We start from the raw sequence: 17817 nt of genomic DNA on the forward strand, positions 1-17817 counted from the left end.
GGCGCTGGAAGGTCTCGCTCCCTGTGGGTGGTTCGACTGTCGGCTCTTTGCAAGCTGTGGAAATCCGTCTCCTCTTGGTCCTGAGCTCAGCCCTTTCCAGGTGCCCTCACCACAGCACCATTTCTCCTGGCACGCTGTGTCTCTGCAGCTGGTGTGACCCCGTGGACAGGGAAATATTCCCCTCCTCTGGGGACAGTAACAGCTCGGGCTAAAGGTACATCAGATAGTGGCTTCAGCTAATCGCCTATCAGTTGTTCTCAGGAAAAAGAAAGAACTGAGAAGCCTTCTATTTTCCTTCAGGCGCTTCCCTGGGTGGGCAGCGCTGGGGGCAGTGACCTGCTCTGACCTGGGGACAGCGGGGAGCTGCCCCTGCCCGGTGCTGGGGGAGGCATGGTGGTGGCAGCATCGGGCACTTGGCCAGCAGTGTGAGGAAGGGAGCGAGCGAGCCTGTGGAGCCCCAGCACCTGAGGATGTCGGGCAGAGGGTCTCCCGCCCTGGAGAGGAGTAGCGGTGGTGGGCAGACATGCCAGGTGAAGGCCCTGGTGCAGCCCTCCGACAGCATCAGTGTCCGGGGTGTCTCCTACACCGTCAGGTAGGGCTTGGAAAGTGGCATGGCGGGACCCTGCCCGCTGGGAGCTGCTCTGACCCCAGGGACTGAGGGGAGAGGTGCTGGGAGCGGTGGGATGTGGGTTTGGCCCAGTGAAGAAGGAGGGACATGTACAGGCCACTGGCCTTATGTTGCTGGGCCGCCCGCCACAGGGGTAGGGTACAGGGCCTGAGGGAGGCAGAGCCGGTCTGTCCTCCAGAGGATTCACCAGTTCTTCTTCATGTCTCTAAAGGAGATGCTTTTGAAAAGATTTTCAGAGATTGTGCCTACTGGCAGTCATTCTGAAAAATCTGTACCTTCCACATAACGCTGAAGTTAAAAAGTTAAAGCCAGGAGGGGGGAGGAGGAAAGATAATTTTTTTTTTTTTTTTTTTCCCTCCCAACACTTCAAAATCCTCACAGGCTCCCATCCAACATGCAAATAGTTACAAACCATTCACTTGCTTGACGCAAAAATTTTAAATCTTCTCTGTTTCATCTTTTTTGATGTTTGTTTTCCAAGAGAACGTGTTGGCCCGTGGTGGAATGTTTCTTTATATCATAAAAAATGGACCCGGCAAATACTTAAGGATGTTTCATTTCACGTAGAGAGTGGCCAGATTATGGGGATTTTAGGAAATTCTGGTAAGTTGTTCCAGTACTTAAAAAGATATATGATCGGAATTAAGACTGGTGACTTCCACAGTGGTATGAATGTGACTGAGGTGTCTCTTTGAAATAATGAAATTGCAGCTAGTTTTAACCTCCGCTTTGGAAAACTCTGGTGCTTGGTTTTCAGAGTTCAATCTTCTGTTGTCTAACTAACAATTATAATTTCAATAAAAGATAAGGTTACTTCTAAACCCAAATGTTTCACTATGAAGTGTGAATTTGTATTAATTGCATGCTAATTTACATGCATTCTAGGTTTCCCATTTATTTCACCTTAAGTAACTGCATTATTATTTTAATGTTATTAAGAAAAAAAGCACTTTCTTCTTTTCATACATCTCCATCCAAGAGAGGCTACGGCTCTTGAAATCATAAAATTCATCTCATCACATGATTAATTTATTTTGTTTGAAAGGATCTGGGAAAACAACACTTCTGGATGCAATATCAGGAAGACTGGGACATAAAGAAAATTTCTTTGGTGAAGTGTACGTGAATGGACGTCAGCTGAAGAGGGAACAGTTTAGAGATTGCTTCTCTTATGTGCCACAGGTTAATTTCTACATTTATTTTTGTGCACTGTGCTTCCTCTCATGTAAAGAAAGTAAAGTTGCTAGTGTAATGGAGTAATGTAATCTGACTGTGTTTTTACTAGTAAATTTGGTGCAAAGCACTTAATAAATTGTATGAATGAATGAAGGTTGTGTTAACAGGGGAAAGATCTTAATTACTAAAGGACTAACTGCTTCTCCCTCTGCACCCTTTTTTTTTCCAGAATGACACTTTGTTAAGCTTCCTTACCATACAAGAGTCTCTGACCTACACTGCTTTGCTAACTCTTCAGAAATGCTCCAACGACATCATCAAAAAGAAGGTCTATATTTTATCGTCTTCCACTAGAAAGGCAGACATGATGTCATGTAATGCTTTCACCAGCAGCACTTTCCATCCATGGCTGTGTTTTACGCTTATAAGATTTTGTAATACTCCTCATTCTGAAAGCGGGGAGAAATCCTCCTGCCGAGGAGTAGGACATGAGCTCTCTGGTGCTCCCCGCCTCTGCAAGGGGCTTGTGCTGGTGCCCCAGGGAGTCACCATTATGGTGGGACAAGACCCTCCTGCCCAAAGCTGCAGCAGTTACTGCTGCAGGAGATGCTGCTGCTGGTATCAAGGTCAGTCCCTCTTGCCCAGCTGGGAAACCCAGGTCTCTGGGGTGTTTAGGGCCATGTCTGCTGGCAAGCCTCATGGACAGCAGACATCACTTTGACACTACTCTGACTCCTCTAGGATGCCACTCACTAACCAGAACAGCTCCAAAAAGCACTGGTCTAATAAGCTCCCTCCAAGCTATATTCTTGATAAAATAGATGTGTTTCAGATCTATTAAAGGACACTCTGGCCTCTGTTGAGAGTAAAAATTGGATATTCCTGACCAAAGGCTCTTGCTCTCTGTCTTGTCTGTTCACCTGTCTTCCACTCAGAATTGATGTGCCTTTCTGCTCCCTTATTTTGGAAGCCAGACCAGAACATTATGCTTTGTACCTTAACTTCTAGTCCCACGTCTGAGCTCTTCATCTCTTAATGTCAACTGAAGCTAAAATTGTACTCGTTTCAGAATACATGAAAATAAAATTTAAAAAATAATTGAACTAATATATTAAAAATAATCAAATAGAAATGAAACCAGACACCTTCCAACTAGAATGGATACAAGCATCATATTGGGAAAGCTATAGCTTAAAATTATGTGGGTTTTTTCTTTTTTTTTTTTTTTTTTTTTCTGTTTGCACAAGCATACTTGAGTTGGACTGTGTTTAGTCTTTGTAAACTGTAATTATTTTTCAGGTAGATGCAGTTATGGCTGAACTGAGTCTCAGCCACATTGCTGGCAAAATAATTGGAAGCCGTATTTTTGTGGGAATCTCTGGGGGTGAGAGGCGTCGTGTTTCAATTGCGGCCCAGCTGCTACAAGACCCCAGTAAGTACCACTGCAGACATTTTCAAAATAAAACAAAACAGTGTCACTTTGTGCTCCTACCATGGGCCTCCATAAACCACTTTAAAATACAGAAGCGTTTATATTCTGTAATTCAGCAAAAGTTAGTTTAGTAATGACAGAAAATGATGAGCAGTAACTCAGGTCTGCCATTAATCTATTAGTTGATCTTGGAAAGTGGGCAATTTTAAAATCTTAGAGACTGAACATAAGTTTAGACTTGCATTTATCTATTGCAAGTCTTTCTGGGCTTTCCCAGAAAAGCCCAAAAAACGGGCTTTCCCATCTATGAAATGTTGATTGCGGCACATTAATTTATATGGTTTTTGAGTGCATTAGAGCCATACATATGCAAGCATTGAGCATTGAAGTGGATTAGCCATGGGAAACAGCACTGTAAATTTTGTCAGTTTTGAGATAGTTTCTTAAAGGTTCCAGAATCTTATGGAGTGAACATATAGCATGCATTTATTGGATTCTGGAATCCTCATAGGTATGCGGCTGTGCTAGGATTGCATACTAGGCGGGAAAGAGCATTTAAATAGCAAAGTGAAGTTTATGACTACTACTGGTGGGTCCTGGAGAGTTCATTGGGTGTAGTTATTGCTCATTGAGTTCACTAAACTCTATAGTAAACACTATAGTAATTCTGAAACTCTATAGTAAACACTGTAGTAATTCTGTGTAGATAAACCTATAGAGAAAGCTCTCCTCCTTCCTTATCCTGCCCAAGGTTGAACTGCCCTCTTCTGTGCTATGTCTCATCTATGTAAAAATAATGGATTTGACTGTATCTTTTACCCTTCCATGTGCAAGAAAATAATGAAGAAAATCCAGTAACACCCCCCCCCCGTCATCTATGGAATTATGTTTACTGTAATCAACAACTCTTAATTTGTTCATAACAAATTCTGTGTGTATATATAGATTTAATTTGGATTATAACATCTAGCTAATTATGGCAATTATATTTACATTTGTATACATGCTGAAATTTATCATTATTGTTCTTAGAAGCTGATGTATACATCAGATCTACTTTGGTTAGATTTTTCAGATTTCACCTGAACTTAGAAAAAAAATGATTATGCCCTGATCCTGCAGTGGTTTATGTCCTTATTCCTAGTCATTGCATTTGAACCGCTGAAGCTAACTGAAGTGAAAAGATCACATCATGGCAATATCTATGCGTACTCTGCTTTACACGTGGAACTTCATATGTAAACTAATTTCGATACTATTTGTCAAATCGGCTTCAGAGGCAGAAGTTGTAACATTTGCTCCCCATTTACCTGAGTTTTAATGCTATTCCTTGTCATTTCACAGAGGTCATGCTACTTGATGAACCAACGACAGGGCTGGACTGCCTGACTGCAAACCACATTGTTTCACTTCTCTCAGAGCTTGCACACAGAGACAGGATTGTGATTATTACAATTCATCAGCCTCGCTCAGAACTCTTCAGGGTAAATGATAGCTACTCACTATTTGCTTTTTTTACCAGGCTCTTCAGTACCTAGGTTCTTTTCAGGATAAAAGTACAAGATCCAGTAAAGTTGCCTTCAAAGGCTGTCTTCCTCCCCCCCTGCATAAATGCAGGCTTGTCTTGAACTTTGCAGCTCTGGCCTTCTGCCAGTCACAGGGCACTTTGGGACACAGACTGCCCTGTGAAAATAGTGTGCGCACTGACTGTGTGCCTAACCTCTGTGTGATGCAGCTACCCAAATCGAAAACACTGGGAGAAGCCATGTAAGCCCCCCATGTGTGCAGGCACTGTAAAACCTAGCACTTTATTTATCTTTACTTATTCATATTTCAGTAACACTTGTAACTTGAGGCAGATAAAGCCATGATTTGGAATGGAAAGGAAAAAAATCAAATCTGATTTTTTTTTCTCTTTGTGTCAAGTGTTGTGCATACACCTTGGTCATGTGGTGGGGCAGGCCTGCCCTGCAGGGCTTGTGCTGGGGAGAGCGTTTCTCCCTTCCCTTTACTGTTTCATACTTTGCTCCTCTGACATATCCACCACATGAATGCAAGGCACCTCTTCCCTGGCTGACGGAACTGAGGTTAAGTGGTCACGAAGCCAGAGGGGGGTGGTGGTGCTGCTTTTCCGGACTGAAAGCAGTCCTGGTGCCTTGGAAGTATGGATTGATCATGGCTGGTGGGAACCTTGCCCTGGCAAACGTTCAGCTGAAGACCAGCACTGTTAAAAGTCCTTAAGCACTTCAGGATAATCTTCCCAACGATTTGGGGATTTTACAGACTGGGGCTATTAAGCACCAAAGGAGGTCAGTCAGTAAGTGAAGGTGCATTAAAAGTGAAGCCAGAAGTCCACAGCTCCCATTTCTGTTTGTGGATTACCTCTGTGTGCTGCTGTCTCTGGCGGTTTTGAGAACCACTAGTTTTAAGAGCCTGCAAACATTTCATCTTGCATAACAACCAATAGGTGTGATTAGAAAGGACAAAATTTCTTTGACAGGAATATACTAAGGAAGTCTGAATGTGTCAAAACCATTTTTCTTGTCAAAGCATTTCTATTATCAAGACAGTAGCTGTACTCAAGAATTAATGTGCTGCTTTTTGGTATGTATTGTTAATATATTAATATGCTCCCAACAGTTATTTGACAAAATAGCCATCATGAGCTTTGGAGAAATGGTTTTCTGTGGCAACCCTATGGAAATGATCACATTTTTTAGTGACTGTGGCTATTCTTGTCCTGAGCAATCAAATCCTTTTGACTTCTATGGTAAGTTTTTGTAAATTGTTTCTGTAAAAATACGGGCTTCCTTTAGACAAGCAAGTTGTTTTCTTCCCCAAATTAACATTTTCCAGAGATAAAAATGTGCTTGACTTCTTCCCCAACTTCGTAATTATTCTCAGCTCAGAGAAAAGCAAGGGCTGGGCCTGTGTAACCTCCACTGAGTCCATAAAATAGCAGAAGTTTGCAGTAGGTCTGAAACACAGCAGGAGGAGTAAACTACCAATAAAAAAGGGAATCTCAACTTTGTGAAACCTGTGGATTCCTAATTGTGTCTCCCTATGCCCACTGGACACTGGAAAACCAGTTTGATCCCAAAGCTGTGGAAATCCCTATACGCTTACAGGCTCTGTGATGCCAAGCAACTGAAGACAGTTGTTGCCTGGAGGGAAGGATGTAGAATAAATATGGGATGACCGAGGCATCAATTTCCATAGATACTGAGTTTTAGGTTTCTGGAAGTTTGGGAAGTTGCTAATACCAGGGTGAGCTACTGGAGCAGAGCGCATGGATGCTTCAGGAGACAATGAGAGCAAGCTGTTGGCAAAAGCTGAAGAGTATGTTTTTACCGATTCAGGATGAAGAAAAAAGTGTCAGCATGAGATTTTGGAAATGAGGCTTGGCTTTGCTGCAGGGCATGTGTGTACCTGATCCATGCAGACATGTTTGAAAAGCACGTGTATGTGTTTGTGTGTGTGTATATATGTAGGTACATAGGTGTGTGTATATCTGTCTAACTATCAGTTTTTAATCTAGTATGTGGGGTGATTTCTCACGATACTAGCCGAGCATTAACCAGGGAATTTGACCAATCCAAAAAGCTGTATTCAGAAACATGGCACATTCAGAGAAGGCAGTGTTTTTCTATTGTCTAGATGGCATCCTAAACTCGGAGAGAAGAGAGGATGGTTGTTGACATGAAGCTGGAATGGGATGAAGCTGAAAATACTGGTGTGACAGTGAGGATAATTTTGCCTTTATGAATTTGAATAGTCTTGAAAAGCATAGATGATTTGAGATTTAGACCCACTTTTTAAAAAGCTTGGTAAAGAGAGTACTGCATTCTTCAAACGTCAACCTTTGAATGTGACAAGAAAAGGAAAAACTACAGTTTAGAGCAAAGAATCATCAGAATATTTAGTCTATGGAAAATTGGTAGTTTATACTTTTTTGTGTGAATTAACGATGTGAATGAAGGGACAGATTCTGATATAATTTACACCAACAACAGAGGAAAATAGATTCTATGTGTTGTGTGGATTATATTATTGAAATGTCACATGTTGTGTTTACAGAAAAAACAAAAGTAAAAATGCATGGTAGGCATTAGCTAGTTGGTTGGTGTATCTATTAGTGTTTTTTAAAACACACCTGGTTGCCATTTATTTCCTGTGTGACTTCCAGCAAGTCACACTGGCCAAGTTTTAAAAAGTGTGTCTGCATTTTGGTTATTCTTATTTACGAAAGTGAAGACTTCATTTTGGATAAGTTTATCATTAAAGGCAATTCTGCTGAATTCCAGCTTTCAGAACACTAGGGAAGTATTCATAAGCTTAATTCAGGTTTTGAGGACACATTAAGAATCATAGAATCATCTGGGCCGGAAGGGACCTTCAAAGGTCATCTAGTCTGACCTCCCCACAGTCAGCGGGGACACCCCCAACTAGACCAGGTTGCCCAGGGCCTCGTCGAGCCTTACCTTGAATGTCTCCAGGGAAGGGGCCTCAACCACCTCCCTTGGCAACCTATTCCAGTGCTCCACCACCCTCATGGTAAAGAACTTATTCCTAATGTCTGATCTAAATCTGCTTCTTTCCAGTTTAAAGCCATTACCCCTTGTTCTGTCACTGCAGGCCTTTGTAAACAGACTGTCTCCAGCCTTCCTGTAGGCCCCCTTCAGGTACTGGAAGGTTGCTATTAGGTCTCCCCGGAGCCTCCTCTTCTCCAGGCTGAACAACCCCAGCTCCCTCAGCCTGTCCTCATAGGAGAGGTGCTCCAACCCCCTGATCATTTTCGTGGCCCTCCTCTGGACCCTCTCTATCAGGTCCATGTCCTTCTTATATTGAGGGCTCCAGACCTGCACACAGTACTCCAGGTGAGGTCTCACCAGAGCAGTGTAAAGTGGCAGAATCGCCTCTCTGGATCTGCCGGCAACACATCTCTTGATGCAGCCCAGGATGCAATTGGCCTTCTGGGCTGCAAGTGCACACTGCCTGCTCATGTCCAGCTTTTCATCCATCAGCACCCCCAAGTCCCTTTCCTCAGGGCTTCAGTCCCTTTCCTCAGGGTTCATCTTGGACAATGGCTACTTTTCTTTTGTTCAATTTGTATTTTGAAGTTAAGCATAACACTGTAAAACTGAAATCTAAGGACCATAAAAACTTTAGCAATAAATAACTGTAAAGATCTTTTATCAGATGTTGAAGAGTAATATAAAAGTCTGTAAGAACAGCTATTCCTGAGAACAACAATCTAGTTTTTGAAACCTTAGATAATTCCTTGCTATTAAGGAGAAAGGGAAAATTCTAATGCATTTTAGCATTATTTCTGAATCCTTATGACTTGTGCATATAGCACACACAAATTTCCCATCTGCCAATAAAAGAATTGGTGGTGTCAAGAATAGGCCAGGTATAGGTGGATTTATTAGGAAGGAACATTAACTCTCTGAAGTATTTACTTTTCATAAGTTCCACAGCAGTAAGTAATATTTTCTGCCTGCTAGGGAGGTTTGTCCTGCTGAACATGCTCTAACTTCACGTTAAAACAGAAATATGTCTGAGAAGGAGGTGGGTGAAACCCGGTGCAACGATGCAGTAACAGCTCAAGTAGAGAAGAGCAGCATCTCTGCAGCATGAGCTCGGGCTACCTGAAAAATAAAGCTCCATGGTTATGGAGTAGCAGGCAGAGGACAAGGGGGGATCAGGCAGCTGTGGCTGAGTATCTACCAGAAAACCTGCGAAATATGTGACCAGAAAGCGGTCTCTTCATCCTCATCAATGTCCACCCTCAGCTGGTGCTCTGTCTCGCCCTTGGCAGCGGCGGCACTTCACCAGTGGCACAGCTCCGTGCTGTGCGAGGAGAAGGCTAAAGGTCTGACCAGCACTACTCAGTCCTTGCATTTCTAGATGAAGGACTTGAACTTCAGGGTCCTACAGAGGCCACAAAACACAGAGATTTGTTATGGCTGCACAGTTACTCATCCGTGCTGCTTCTAACAGACGAGAGCAATAAAAGAAACCTTGAATGCATTCAGTGGACTTTTTCTTTGCAAATATTAGGATAGAGACAAGGAAAGGTTAGTTGCAAGGAGGGGAAGAGGTAAGAAGGGAAAGTGATTGTATGTATGGTAAACACTTTGTAAATTTACAGTGGATCTGACATCTGTGGACACCCGAAGCAAGAAACGTGAACTTGAAACCTACAGTAGGGTTCAGGTAATTGTATCAGCCTACAAAAACTCGGAGATCTTTAGCAAAGTACTGGCAGCCATTGAAAGAACAAAGTGTATGAAAGAGCTGCCACCAATACCGTTCAAAAACAAAGACTCACCCAGTGCCTTTTACAAATTATGGATTCTTTTACGGTAAGACACTTTTTTTCTTTCCTTTCTTTAAGAAAAATCTTTTTTTTTTTCTTATCTACTAATCAGTCAGGTTTTTTCCCCCTGTATACGTAAATGCACTTTCTTGGTTTTTTGATCTACCACTGTACTTGTCACTGTCTTTTTTTAATAATCCCTCTTTGTGGCCATTGTGTGTGTAAGATTTGTTCAAAGCTAAATACCCTACCAACATGTGGTCAGTCATAGCTAACAAGTATATGGTTATTGTTTTGTTTCATTATCAGGAGGACAACAAGAAACTTCTCCAGAGACAAGATGGGCCTCATTATGCGTCTCCTCCAGAATCTGTTATTTGGCTTGTTTGTAGCATTTTTTCTCCTTAGACTAAGGAGTGACCTGGTAAAAGGAGCTGTGCAGGACCGTGTGGGGCTTGTCTACCAGTGCGTGAGTGCCCCTCCCTACACGGGGATGCTCAATGCTGTTGCACTGTGTGAGTTTCTGTGCTGTATTGTGTGCAGCAGCAGGTATTGCTGCCACTATTATTTTGTAAATAATAAAAAGTCTTTTTTGAAGGCAATAATTTAAAAGATCCTAACAGTTTTAGGTAATGTCAGAGCTGATATAGAAACATGAAATTCAAAGGCGAAGCAACAGGAAGCTTTGCAGCACGGAAGAAGATTAGCCCATCAGAGGGGCTCCAGGTTCCCTGTGCTTAATGAAGGAATATGCCCTGACCCCTGTCTCTCCCTTTTACAGCTGGCCCATATATGGAGCCTTTATTCTGAACTGTGCAAGAGCCCTTAACTTGCCTGCGTGTAGTGTTATAAAGGCAGGACAAAGTCTAGGTCTGTAGTTAACATCATAACTGAGATCAAAACCAAAGACATGGAAAGGATGAAAGTACAAAACAGCTTTGACAACAGTTAAGCATAATTAGATATGAGTATTATGTGATGATTACATCTTTCTTAGAGGATATTTCTCTTACAGCTGCCATACTAAGACCAGTAGTAGTTTCTATTTACAGCCCTAAAACTTGTTCTGCTCATGCAGGAAATGTACATTGCTGTCATCACCTTGAGATCAGAGCACCTCAAGAAATTATCCAGTGACTGCAGTTTTTCCATATCTTTAATTTCTTTCTGCAAAAAGAGACGCCTGTCCTGCATGCTGTCTAGTTAGGCCTCTTTCATTAAGCTTACCAAATTTTGCAATCTGCAGGGAGCATGTTTTGCATTTATAGTGGGAGAAAAAGCAATCAGAATGAGTCATACAAAATGTTTTGGATATATTCTCAAAGTTGTCTTTCTGCTTCAGGTCATTTTTACTAGCAACAGATCTTGGACTCTTTATTCAATGATGATTTAATTTATTTCTTGTATGTTTATTCCAGTTCCACCTTTACGTGCTATCAGTGACCAGGAAAGTAAAGATGGCTTGTACAAGAAGTGGCAAATGCTTTTAGCTTATATAGTACATTTCCTGCCCTTCAGTGTCATCAGTGTGGCAATCTTCAGCACCTTTATATACTGGTAAGCACTTGTACCATCTATTGGGTTGTTATTTTCTTCTTGTTATCGGTATCAATTCCCATGTCAGCAACAGGCCTCCTGGCATGTCTTCCTGCTGTTGTCTTTCGGAATGATTACAAAAAAAGTTTAAGGGAAGATGACACAATTTTAATCCTTATCTTTCAGGCAGTGTTAAAACACTTTCTGAGTGAGTTACCGGCTCTCTAGGTAACTTGAGAAATTTTAATGGGCCTGGGACATGTATCATTCTTGTGTCATACCAAAAGCAGGAAGTGTCATTTTACATTGCATTTAGAAAGATAAGAAATAAGAGGAGAAAAAAGTGAGGAAGACAACAGTAGGTATGTGACAGTAACAAAGCTTCATATTTCCTGGGACATTTTGGGTTTAGCTACAGCATATGGAAGTGATGAGGTCTGGATCTCTCTCTTCCACTCTCCAGAGAAAAGTGGATTTCTGACAGTGAGAGAAAGGGTTTGATTGTAAAGCTTGCTTTTTTATCTCCCAGTACATTCATTTCCTCACATCATTGTGAAGTGGTACCTCAGAATGGGATGATGAAATATTTCATCTGGTCGTTGCCTTATCTGTCATATAGGTCTGCTCTTCTTTCTGTTCCATTGATTTCTCGTCTTCAGCAGAGTCCATGGCTGTTTACGTAAGCTAATAGCAAAGTATGAAGGACCGATTTCTGTCCTTCAATCTTTTTTCTGTTTTTTGGTTTTCCTTATTATGAAAGGAGAGGTGTGTAGTGCACTAAAGTTAATTTTTGTTTTCATGTGACAGTTGATAGTAAAGTTGCAATTAGATGGCAGTCTGTAGTAGAACATGTACAAATGAATAGCAGGCTTGGCTTGTGTCCTGGATGCATGCTCCCTGGTTAGCTGCTGGGAAATGGTAAGTGGATGGACCCTTGTAAAGGAGGTGAAGTGCGGCAGCTGTTCTGCTGTAGCAGTGCGTGTTGGTGTTCTTACTGTGTAGTAAGATGCCCTTGGGCAACTTGAAAATGGAGGAAATAAAACTGCACCAAATCACTTGGATTACTGAGTAAGAGCTTCTGCACAGGGAGCTAGTCTGCCGCAGGGTTTTTGCAATAGCTGTTTTCCCATCTAGAAAAACTCAGGAAAAAAGATCTCCGTTGTCTTCTTCCTCCTGGTCTGTAGTGGGTAATGAGGGGAAGTGCTCAGCATTGACGTAGTTCTTTCTGTTTGGGATCTCAATAACTGTCACTCCTAGACGAAAAGCCAAAAGCCCTGAGAGAGGGATCTCTGCTCTTCCAGATGTGAGGACTTGCGTGCATGTTTTGGTTTTGTTGGTAGTTTGGTGCTTATATTGAAGAAGCAGTTTTGTTCAAGCAAGGCCACCTTTCTCTTTGTCCCCTTAGCTACCTGGGCTTTTATTTCTGTTTAAGCTGTCAGTGCTGCCTGCTTCAGGCAGTACTCCCTTAGAATTTCTTTTTCACATACAGACAGAAATTACTCCTCCTCCCACAAAGCCTTTGGAGGACGCACTGTGCTCACCAGAGCCCTTCCCTTTCTGCCTCCTGGTGAGCCGCTTGCTGAGAAGGCAGCCATTTGGAAACCAGATTTTCAGGCTCAATGAGGGAAGGTTTGTGGAGCTCTTGAAGATCATTAGCCACTATCTGTCACTCCTTAATTAACAGGAAGTTTGTCTGGGCAGAGACTTTGCCCTTGTGCTTTGGTAGCTTCAAACACAATCAACAATGAAGAGTGTGTTCCGGTTAATAGGTAATATTTACAGATATTCGCCTCTGTATATCTTTGGTATCTTGTGGTTGGTTGGAAGCCGTCAGTGATTTCATAGTGCCCTTAGACCTCTCAGGGCAAGCAGTTTCTCTATGAAATTTTGAAGATCGTATCTGTGCAGGACTAAACTTTTCTGGATGAACTAACTTGTGGAGTGGCTTTGGTAGCCTCTAGTATGATTTCTTACAAGCCATTGCACTCAGAGTTTGTGTTTGTAAAGCCAGACAATTTGGGTCAGACAGACACAAACTCTTACCTGTTCAGAAACAAGGCAGCTCTGGCCAAGAACAAATACAGCCCGTTTTGCAATCAAGTAAATATACTCTGTTTATGCAAATTTTCCTAACTAAAGGTACCCCTGGGAGTTGTTCTAACAATTTATATTATCCTACCATTCTATTGTTGCAACATTCTCTCTTCTGAGTTGTATTTTTTGCTTCTCTCTTTCTTTTCTTTCTATTCCTACCCCAGATTTAGTACAGTAGTTGTAGTCTTTATCTACATAGCTCTGTGTAAAGTATTAGAGCACTTCAGAGAAGGTGATTATTTTTATGCTAGGACTTTGGAGAGCTGTTCCTTCTGCACCAGACTGTGATTAACAGTTGTTAAATACCTGCTAGCTTGTTGAATGTTTAATACTTGAAGAGTCAGTGTTCAGCCATCTCTTTATAATAGAGATTATTTTGGTGTTACTGGCAAAAAATGCTACAGAAAACCTGAAAGAAAATTAATACTTCTATTTTAAGACCATGTTCAAACATGGTGGATTAAAAGAAAGACATAGAGCCTTGCATCAAGCAATGAAAAAGGAAATAAAATTGTTAGCTAAGCAAAGCATGCAGTCTGTACCCAGCATGAGTCAATTTTGGTATGAAGCATTTTGGAAAAAGGTTTTGTCACCTGTCATATACATTATGAGGCTGAATTAAGTTTGCCAAGCAATTGCTGGCCTTTCTTAACTTTTTAATGTTTAGTACACGTTGGGGGGAATGACTTTTTTCCTTAGGTGAGCTCAGGAAAAGCTGGAAACAGTGTGTTGTATTAAAGAGTGCAGGAGTATAGAGGAAATTGCATTTGGATGAATTACATGGGTGGTGGATTCATTTAGCCTTCCATTTAATTGAGTATATTAATTTTTACATTTGCATGCGTGGTACCAGAAGTGCAAAATTCCATTTGTTAATTATCTGCATAAACAAGTTCTTTAAATATGTGACTTACATAAATAACTCCCACTGCATAGACTCTCAAAGGAGGAGGATGTTAGTTTAAGGGATTCTAAAAGCCACGGTGGTTATCTTGAAACAATGCAGATTTCTGCCACAATTACATCTTTACACAACTCTCTTTAATCCAGATGGAGAAAACCAAATATATCCGCACTTAAGTCACAATATTAAGTGGTTGTCCTTTAAGCTAAGGCTCCAAACAACATACTAAGTGTTAAGACATAAACTGTTCACTTAATGATTTGTAATTGCAAAAAGTAAATAAAAACAAAATTAAAAGCTAATTTCCAAGTCTAGTACTCAAACACCAGTTTATAAATGTTCTTTTGCTCATTTTCATACAGGACTGTGGGGTTGTATCCTGATGCTTCCAGATTTGGGATTTTCTTTGCTGTTGTCTTAGCGTCTCATATAATTGGTGAACTACTAACACTTGTTATACTTGGCGTGGTTCAAAACCCAAATATAGTCCAAAGTGGAGTGGTGCTACTTAATTCAGCAGGTGTGATAGTGGGAACTGGACTAGTAAGGTAGGAAAAAGCTTTATTCCATTATGGTGTTAATGTTACAATAATCTGCCTGTAAAAGAGCGTCATGAAGAGTCTGTATTGCAGAAGCACAATAATGGACTAAACACACAAAAAACCACTTGATAACTTTAGGTATCAACAAAGATACTAACTTTTTTCACTTTTTGCAAATAAATTGAAGAAAAAACTGAGCAATGAATATCTATCAGCTCAGCTGAATTCTTTTACTTATGCTGACATTATGACATGAAATGCTGTCCTCAGTAAAGGAGCCTGCAAAAAAAAAAATAATTCGTACAACTTTAGTACCTGTTGGAACTTATCAGAAATTAAACACTGGGAATGAGGGTTAAAAAAACCCTTGTTCTTAACTATCTTATTAGTGTTATTCTCCAGTTTAGCCAGCAAACTTTTCAGATACCTTTTTCTACCTGTGCAGACTGAACTACATAAAAATAATAAAGAAAAAAAAGTCATGTAGTAAATCTGCAGGAAAATTATGATCCACTTGCTCTGTTACTGTGCAAATAAATATTTTTGCATTGTAACTGCATGAACGTGGAACAGTTTTCCTCTTCTATTTGTCAATGCTGAAATTACTATTTTTTGAGAAATATCTCCTAATAAATTATTGTCAAAAAATAGTTTTCCTGAGATGTTGAGCAAATAGGATATGCTCACCTGAGATCTCTCCAATGAAAAAGAAGCCTAACAAAAGATGATGTGGAATTGTGCTCAAGAAAAGCATGAGTCTTCACAAAGCTGATGATGCTTTATCTCTTCAAAGCAGGTCTCAGCTAATACTTGCTTATCAAAAAAGCTAAGTTCATATCTAATTAATTTGGTCCCTACCTAATCTCAGGACTATATGTATTTATAGTCACAAGACAGTTATTCCTGCTACCATAGTCTAATGCCTTCACGATAACTTTAAAAAAGTATTAGAGTGATCTATAACGTTATTTTACAGTAGATACGTTGCTAATTAATATTGGGAATCTCCTTGTAGATTAACCTTCACAGGCAATGAAGGATATTAAAAATATTGCTGGTTTTTTTTCTGTTCATTTGTTTAATTATAAAGTCTTGCAGTATTTTAGATGCAGAAATTGCCCAGTCTTGTTTAATAATGTTTTTTGAAAATTTTCATACTCTGTCTTCTCATTATTCATTACTTCATTTTATATTGTTGTTAGTGCTCCAGTGAATTGATAGTGTCTTTGGTGTTGAAGATGGGGGCTGGGGGGTGGGTGGGTGAGGTTTTCTTTGGAAGCAACACATTTTTGCAATTAAGGTTTATATTGGGTCTTGTCATGTTCAGTTTATGGCTGCAATGTGAATAGCAAACAACTTCATCGAATTATTTGTGACTGTCCATAAACAAGTCAGGGCTGAATGTTATGACACTGTTCCAAAGTCAGAGACAGCCTTCATGGGTGTCTCCTCATTTAGCATTAAAACGGACTTTGTATTTGAACACCCTACAGGTGCAGCCAAGAACTGTTTCTTAACAGGCTACGACCAAAGATGAGAGCTTGTTTTAATTTGGGCTAGAATTGGCTCTTGGAACATAGCAAAAACCAATTTAACTTCTCTGTTTCTTTAAGGACCATCGAAGAAATGCCGACACCATTTAAAATTCTCAGTTATCTTACCTTTCAAAAATACAGCAGTGAGGTTCTTATAGTTAATGAATTCCATGGCTTAAACTTCACGTGTGGTAAGTGTTTAAAAAAAAGCCTTTAGGTCCATTGTAAATGATTTTAATGAGATGCTGATGCTTATTTTCCTTCTACATAAAAGTATCTTGCGAGTTGTTAAAAAAATCTTATTCATTAGTAAAGACATTATTTTTTATATTTATATATTATTCTATATGCTATATTATTTATTATTCTATGATTATAACAACATATTGTGAAGCTAGACAAAATTTTCACTCCTTTTTTCAACCATTTCTCATTCTTTTAGCTTTTTATCTTTCTCTTCTTCACCTGTTCTTTTATCCCTCCTCTGGGGGCATTCTGGAAGGTAAACTTTGCAGCCTGTGATATGGTTATCGGAGCAGTATTACACAAATAGAAGATCAATCGAATTGCACAATGTGAGGTCAAACATGAGTGCAGGGAGCCCTGACAGGTAACCAGATGTTTCCTCTCGTACTAGTGAGGCTTCAGTTCCAGGATGTCACCAGGGCACATACTGAGCAGCCCGGATCTGTCAGGCTGCGGGCCAGTGAACTGGCAGAACATGAGAATCGGTCAGGTTGGCAGGGTTAGTAGCCAACATACATCAACGGGGGTAAAACTTACAGCCTTGGACCTACCCTAAGATAATTTGGACTTTGTAGCCAGGTGTCTGCACTCCTCTCCAAGGCTATATATTCTTTATCCATTAATCTCTTCTGTCCCTCTTTATTACAAGAGCACAGATGGTAAATGTTAGGAAATGAATCCGTGACTTTGGTAGTAATTATAAACAGCTGATTTTTAATGCGCCCTTCAGACAGTCTCCGTTTCTTGAATTTTGGAGGCACTCAAAAAATAGAAACACTGGAACACATTGGGCAACTTGCTTCTTAAGGCCCCTCCAGATACTGTGGCTGAAAAGCCATAAATCTTCTTTTGTGTGGCATGAACAAAACAGAAAGCTCCTAGTGACTCTTGATTCTTCTCTTCAAAAAATATGGCATAGATTAACTGCAGAAACATGGCTTGTCTGTTCTTATTCCAAAAATTATGGGAAATACTGCCGTGGGTATAGTTCATCATTAAAAAAACCTTAGGGCTAGGTATATTAAATGTATAAGCTAGATACTGAAGCCTGAGTTTTAATTTTAGTGATTCACCTACTAAAGAAAGGAACTTTTTCTTTTGACAGGCGGAGCCAACAGTTCCACTGCAAGTAGCGCTGCGTGTGTTTTCTCTCAAGGCGTTCAGTTCATTGAAAAAAACTTTCCTGGTGCCTTATCCCGGTTCACAATCGATTTCTTAATACTCTATGCTTTTCTACCAGCACTTGCCATTATAGCAATTCTGAGCTTCAAAATAAGAGACAGAATTATCGGCAGACAATAAGAAAGTAGCAGTGCTAACAATGTCTAATAATACACTTTTAACTTGATTATGGTTGAAGGCTTAAATTGATGGATTTTAGATAGAATTTAAGTGATTATAC

The 17817-nt window shown here is 40.4% G+C and overlaps 1 protein-coding gene across 1 annotated transcript; it reads left to right on the forward strand.

The window, feature by feature from the left end:
• The first annotated feature begins 470 nt into the window (after positions 1-470).
• ABCG5 (ATP binding cassette subfamily G member 5) lies at positions 471-17717 on the forward strand. The gene is made up of 13 exons (XM_074168935.1): positions 471-592; positions 1110-1231; positions 1674-1810; positions 2034-2132; positions 3104-3236; positions 4581-4720; positions 5877-6006; positions 9391-9604; positions 9868-10073; positions 10977-11115; positions 14455-14640; positions 16248-16366; positions 17527-17717. The coding sequence occupies exons 1-13, from the start codon at positions 471-473 to the stop codon at positions 17715-17717; spliced, it is 1938 nt and encodes a 645-aa protein (XP_074025036.1).
• The last annotated feature ends 100 nt before the right edge of the window (positions 17718-17817 follow it).

The sequence above is a fragment of the Numenius arquata genome, chromosome 2 (genome assembly GCF_964106895.1).
Source record: "Numenius arquata chromosome 2, bNumArq3.hap1.1, whole genome shotgun sequence".
Taxonomy (NCBI): Eukaryota; Metazoa; Chordata; class Aves; order Charadriiformes; family Scolopacidae; genus Numenius; species Numenius arquata.

Bases quoted from the DNA above. Each gene is read 5' to 3' on its own strand.
- ABCG5 (XM_074168935.1), top strand. From the start codon at position 471: ATGTCGGGCAGAGGGTCTCCCGCCCTGGAGAGGAGTAGCGGTGGTGGG. The intron at 1,811-2,033 runs GTTAATTTCTAC...TTTTTTTTCCAG, and splicing joins GCTTCTCTTATGTGCCACAG to AATGACACTTTGTTAAGCTT. The intron at 2,133-3,103 runs GTCTATATTTTA...ATTATTTTTCAG, and splicing joins ACGACATCATCAAAAAGAAG to GTAGATGCAGTTATGGCTGA.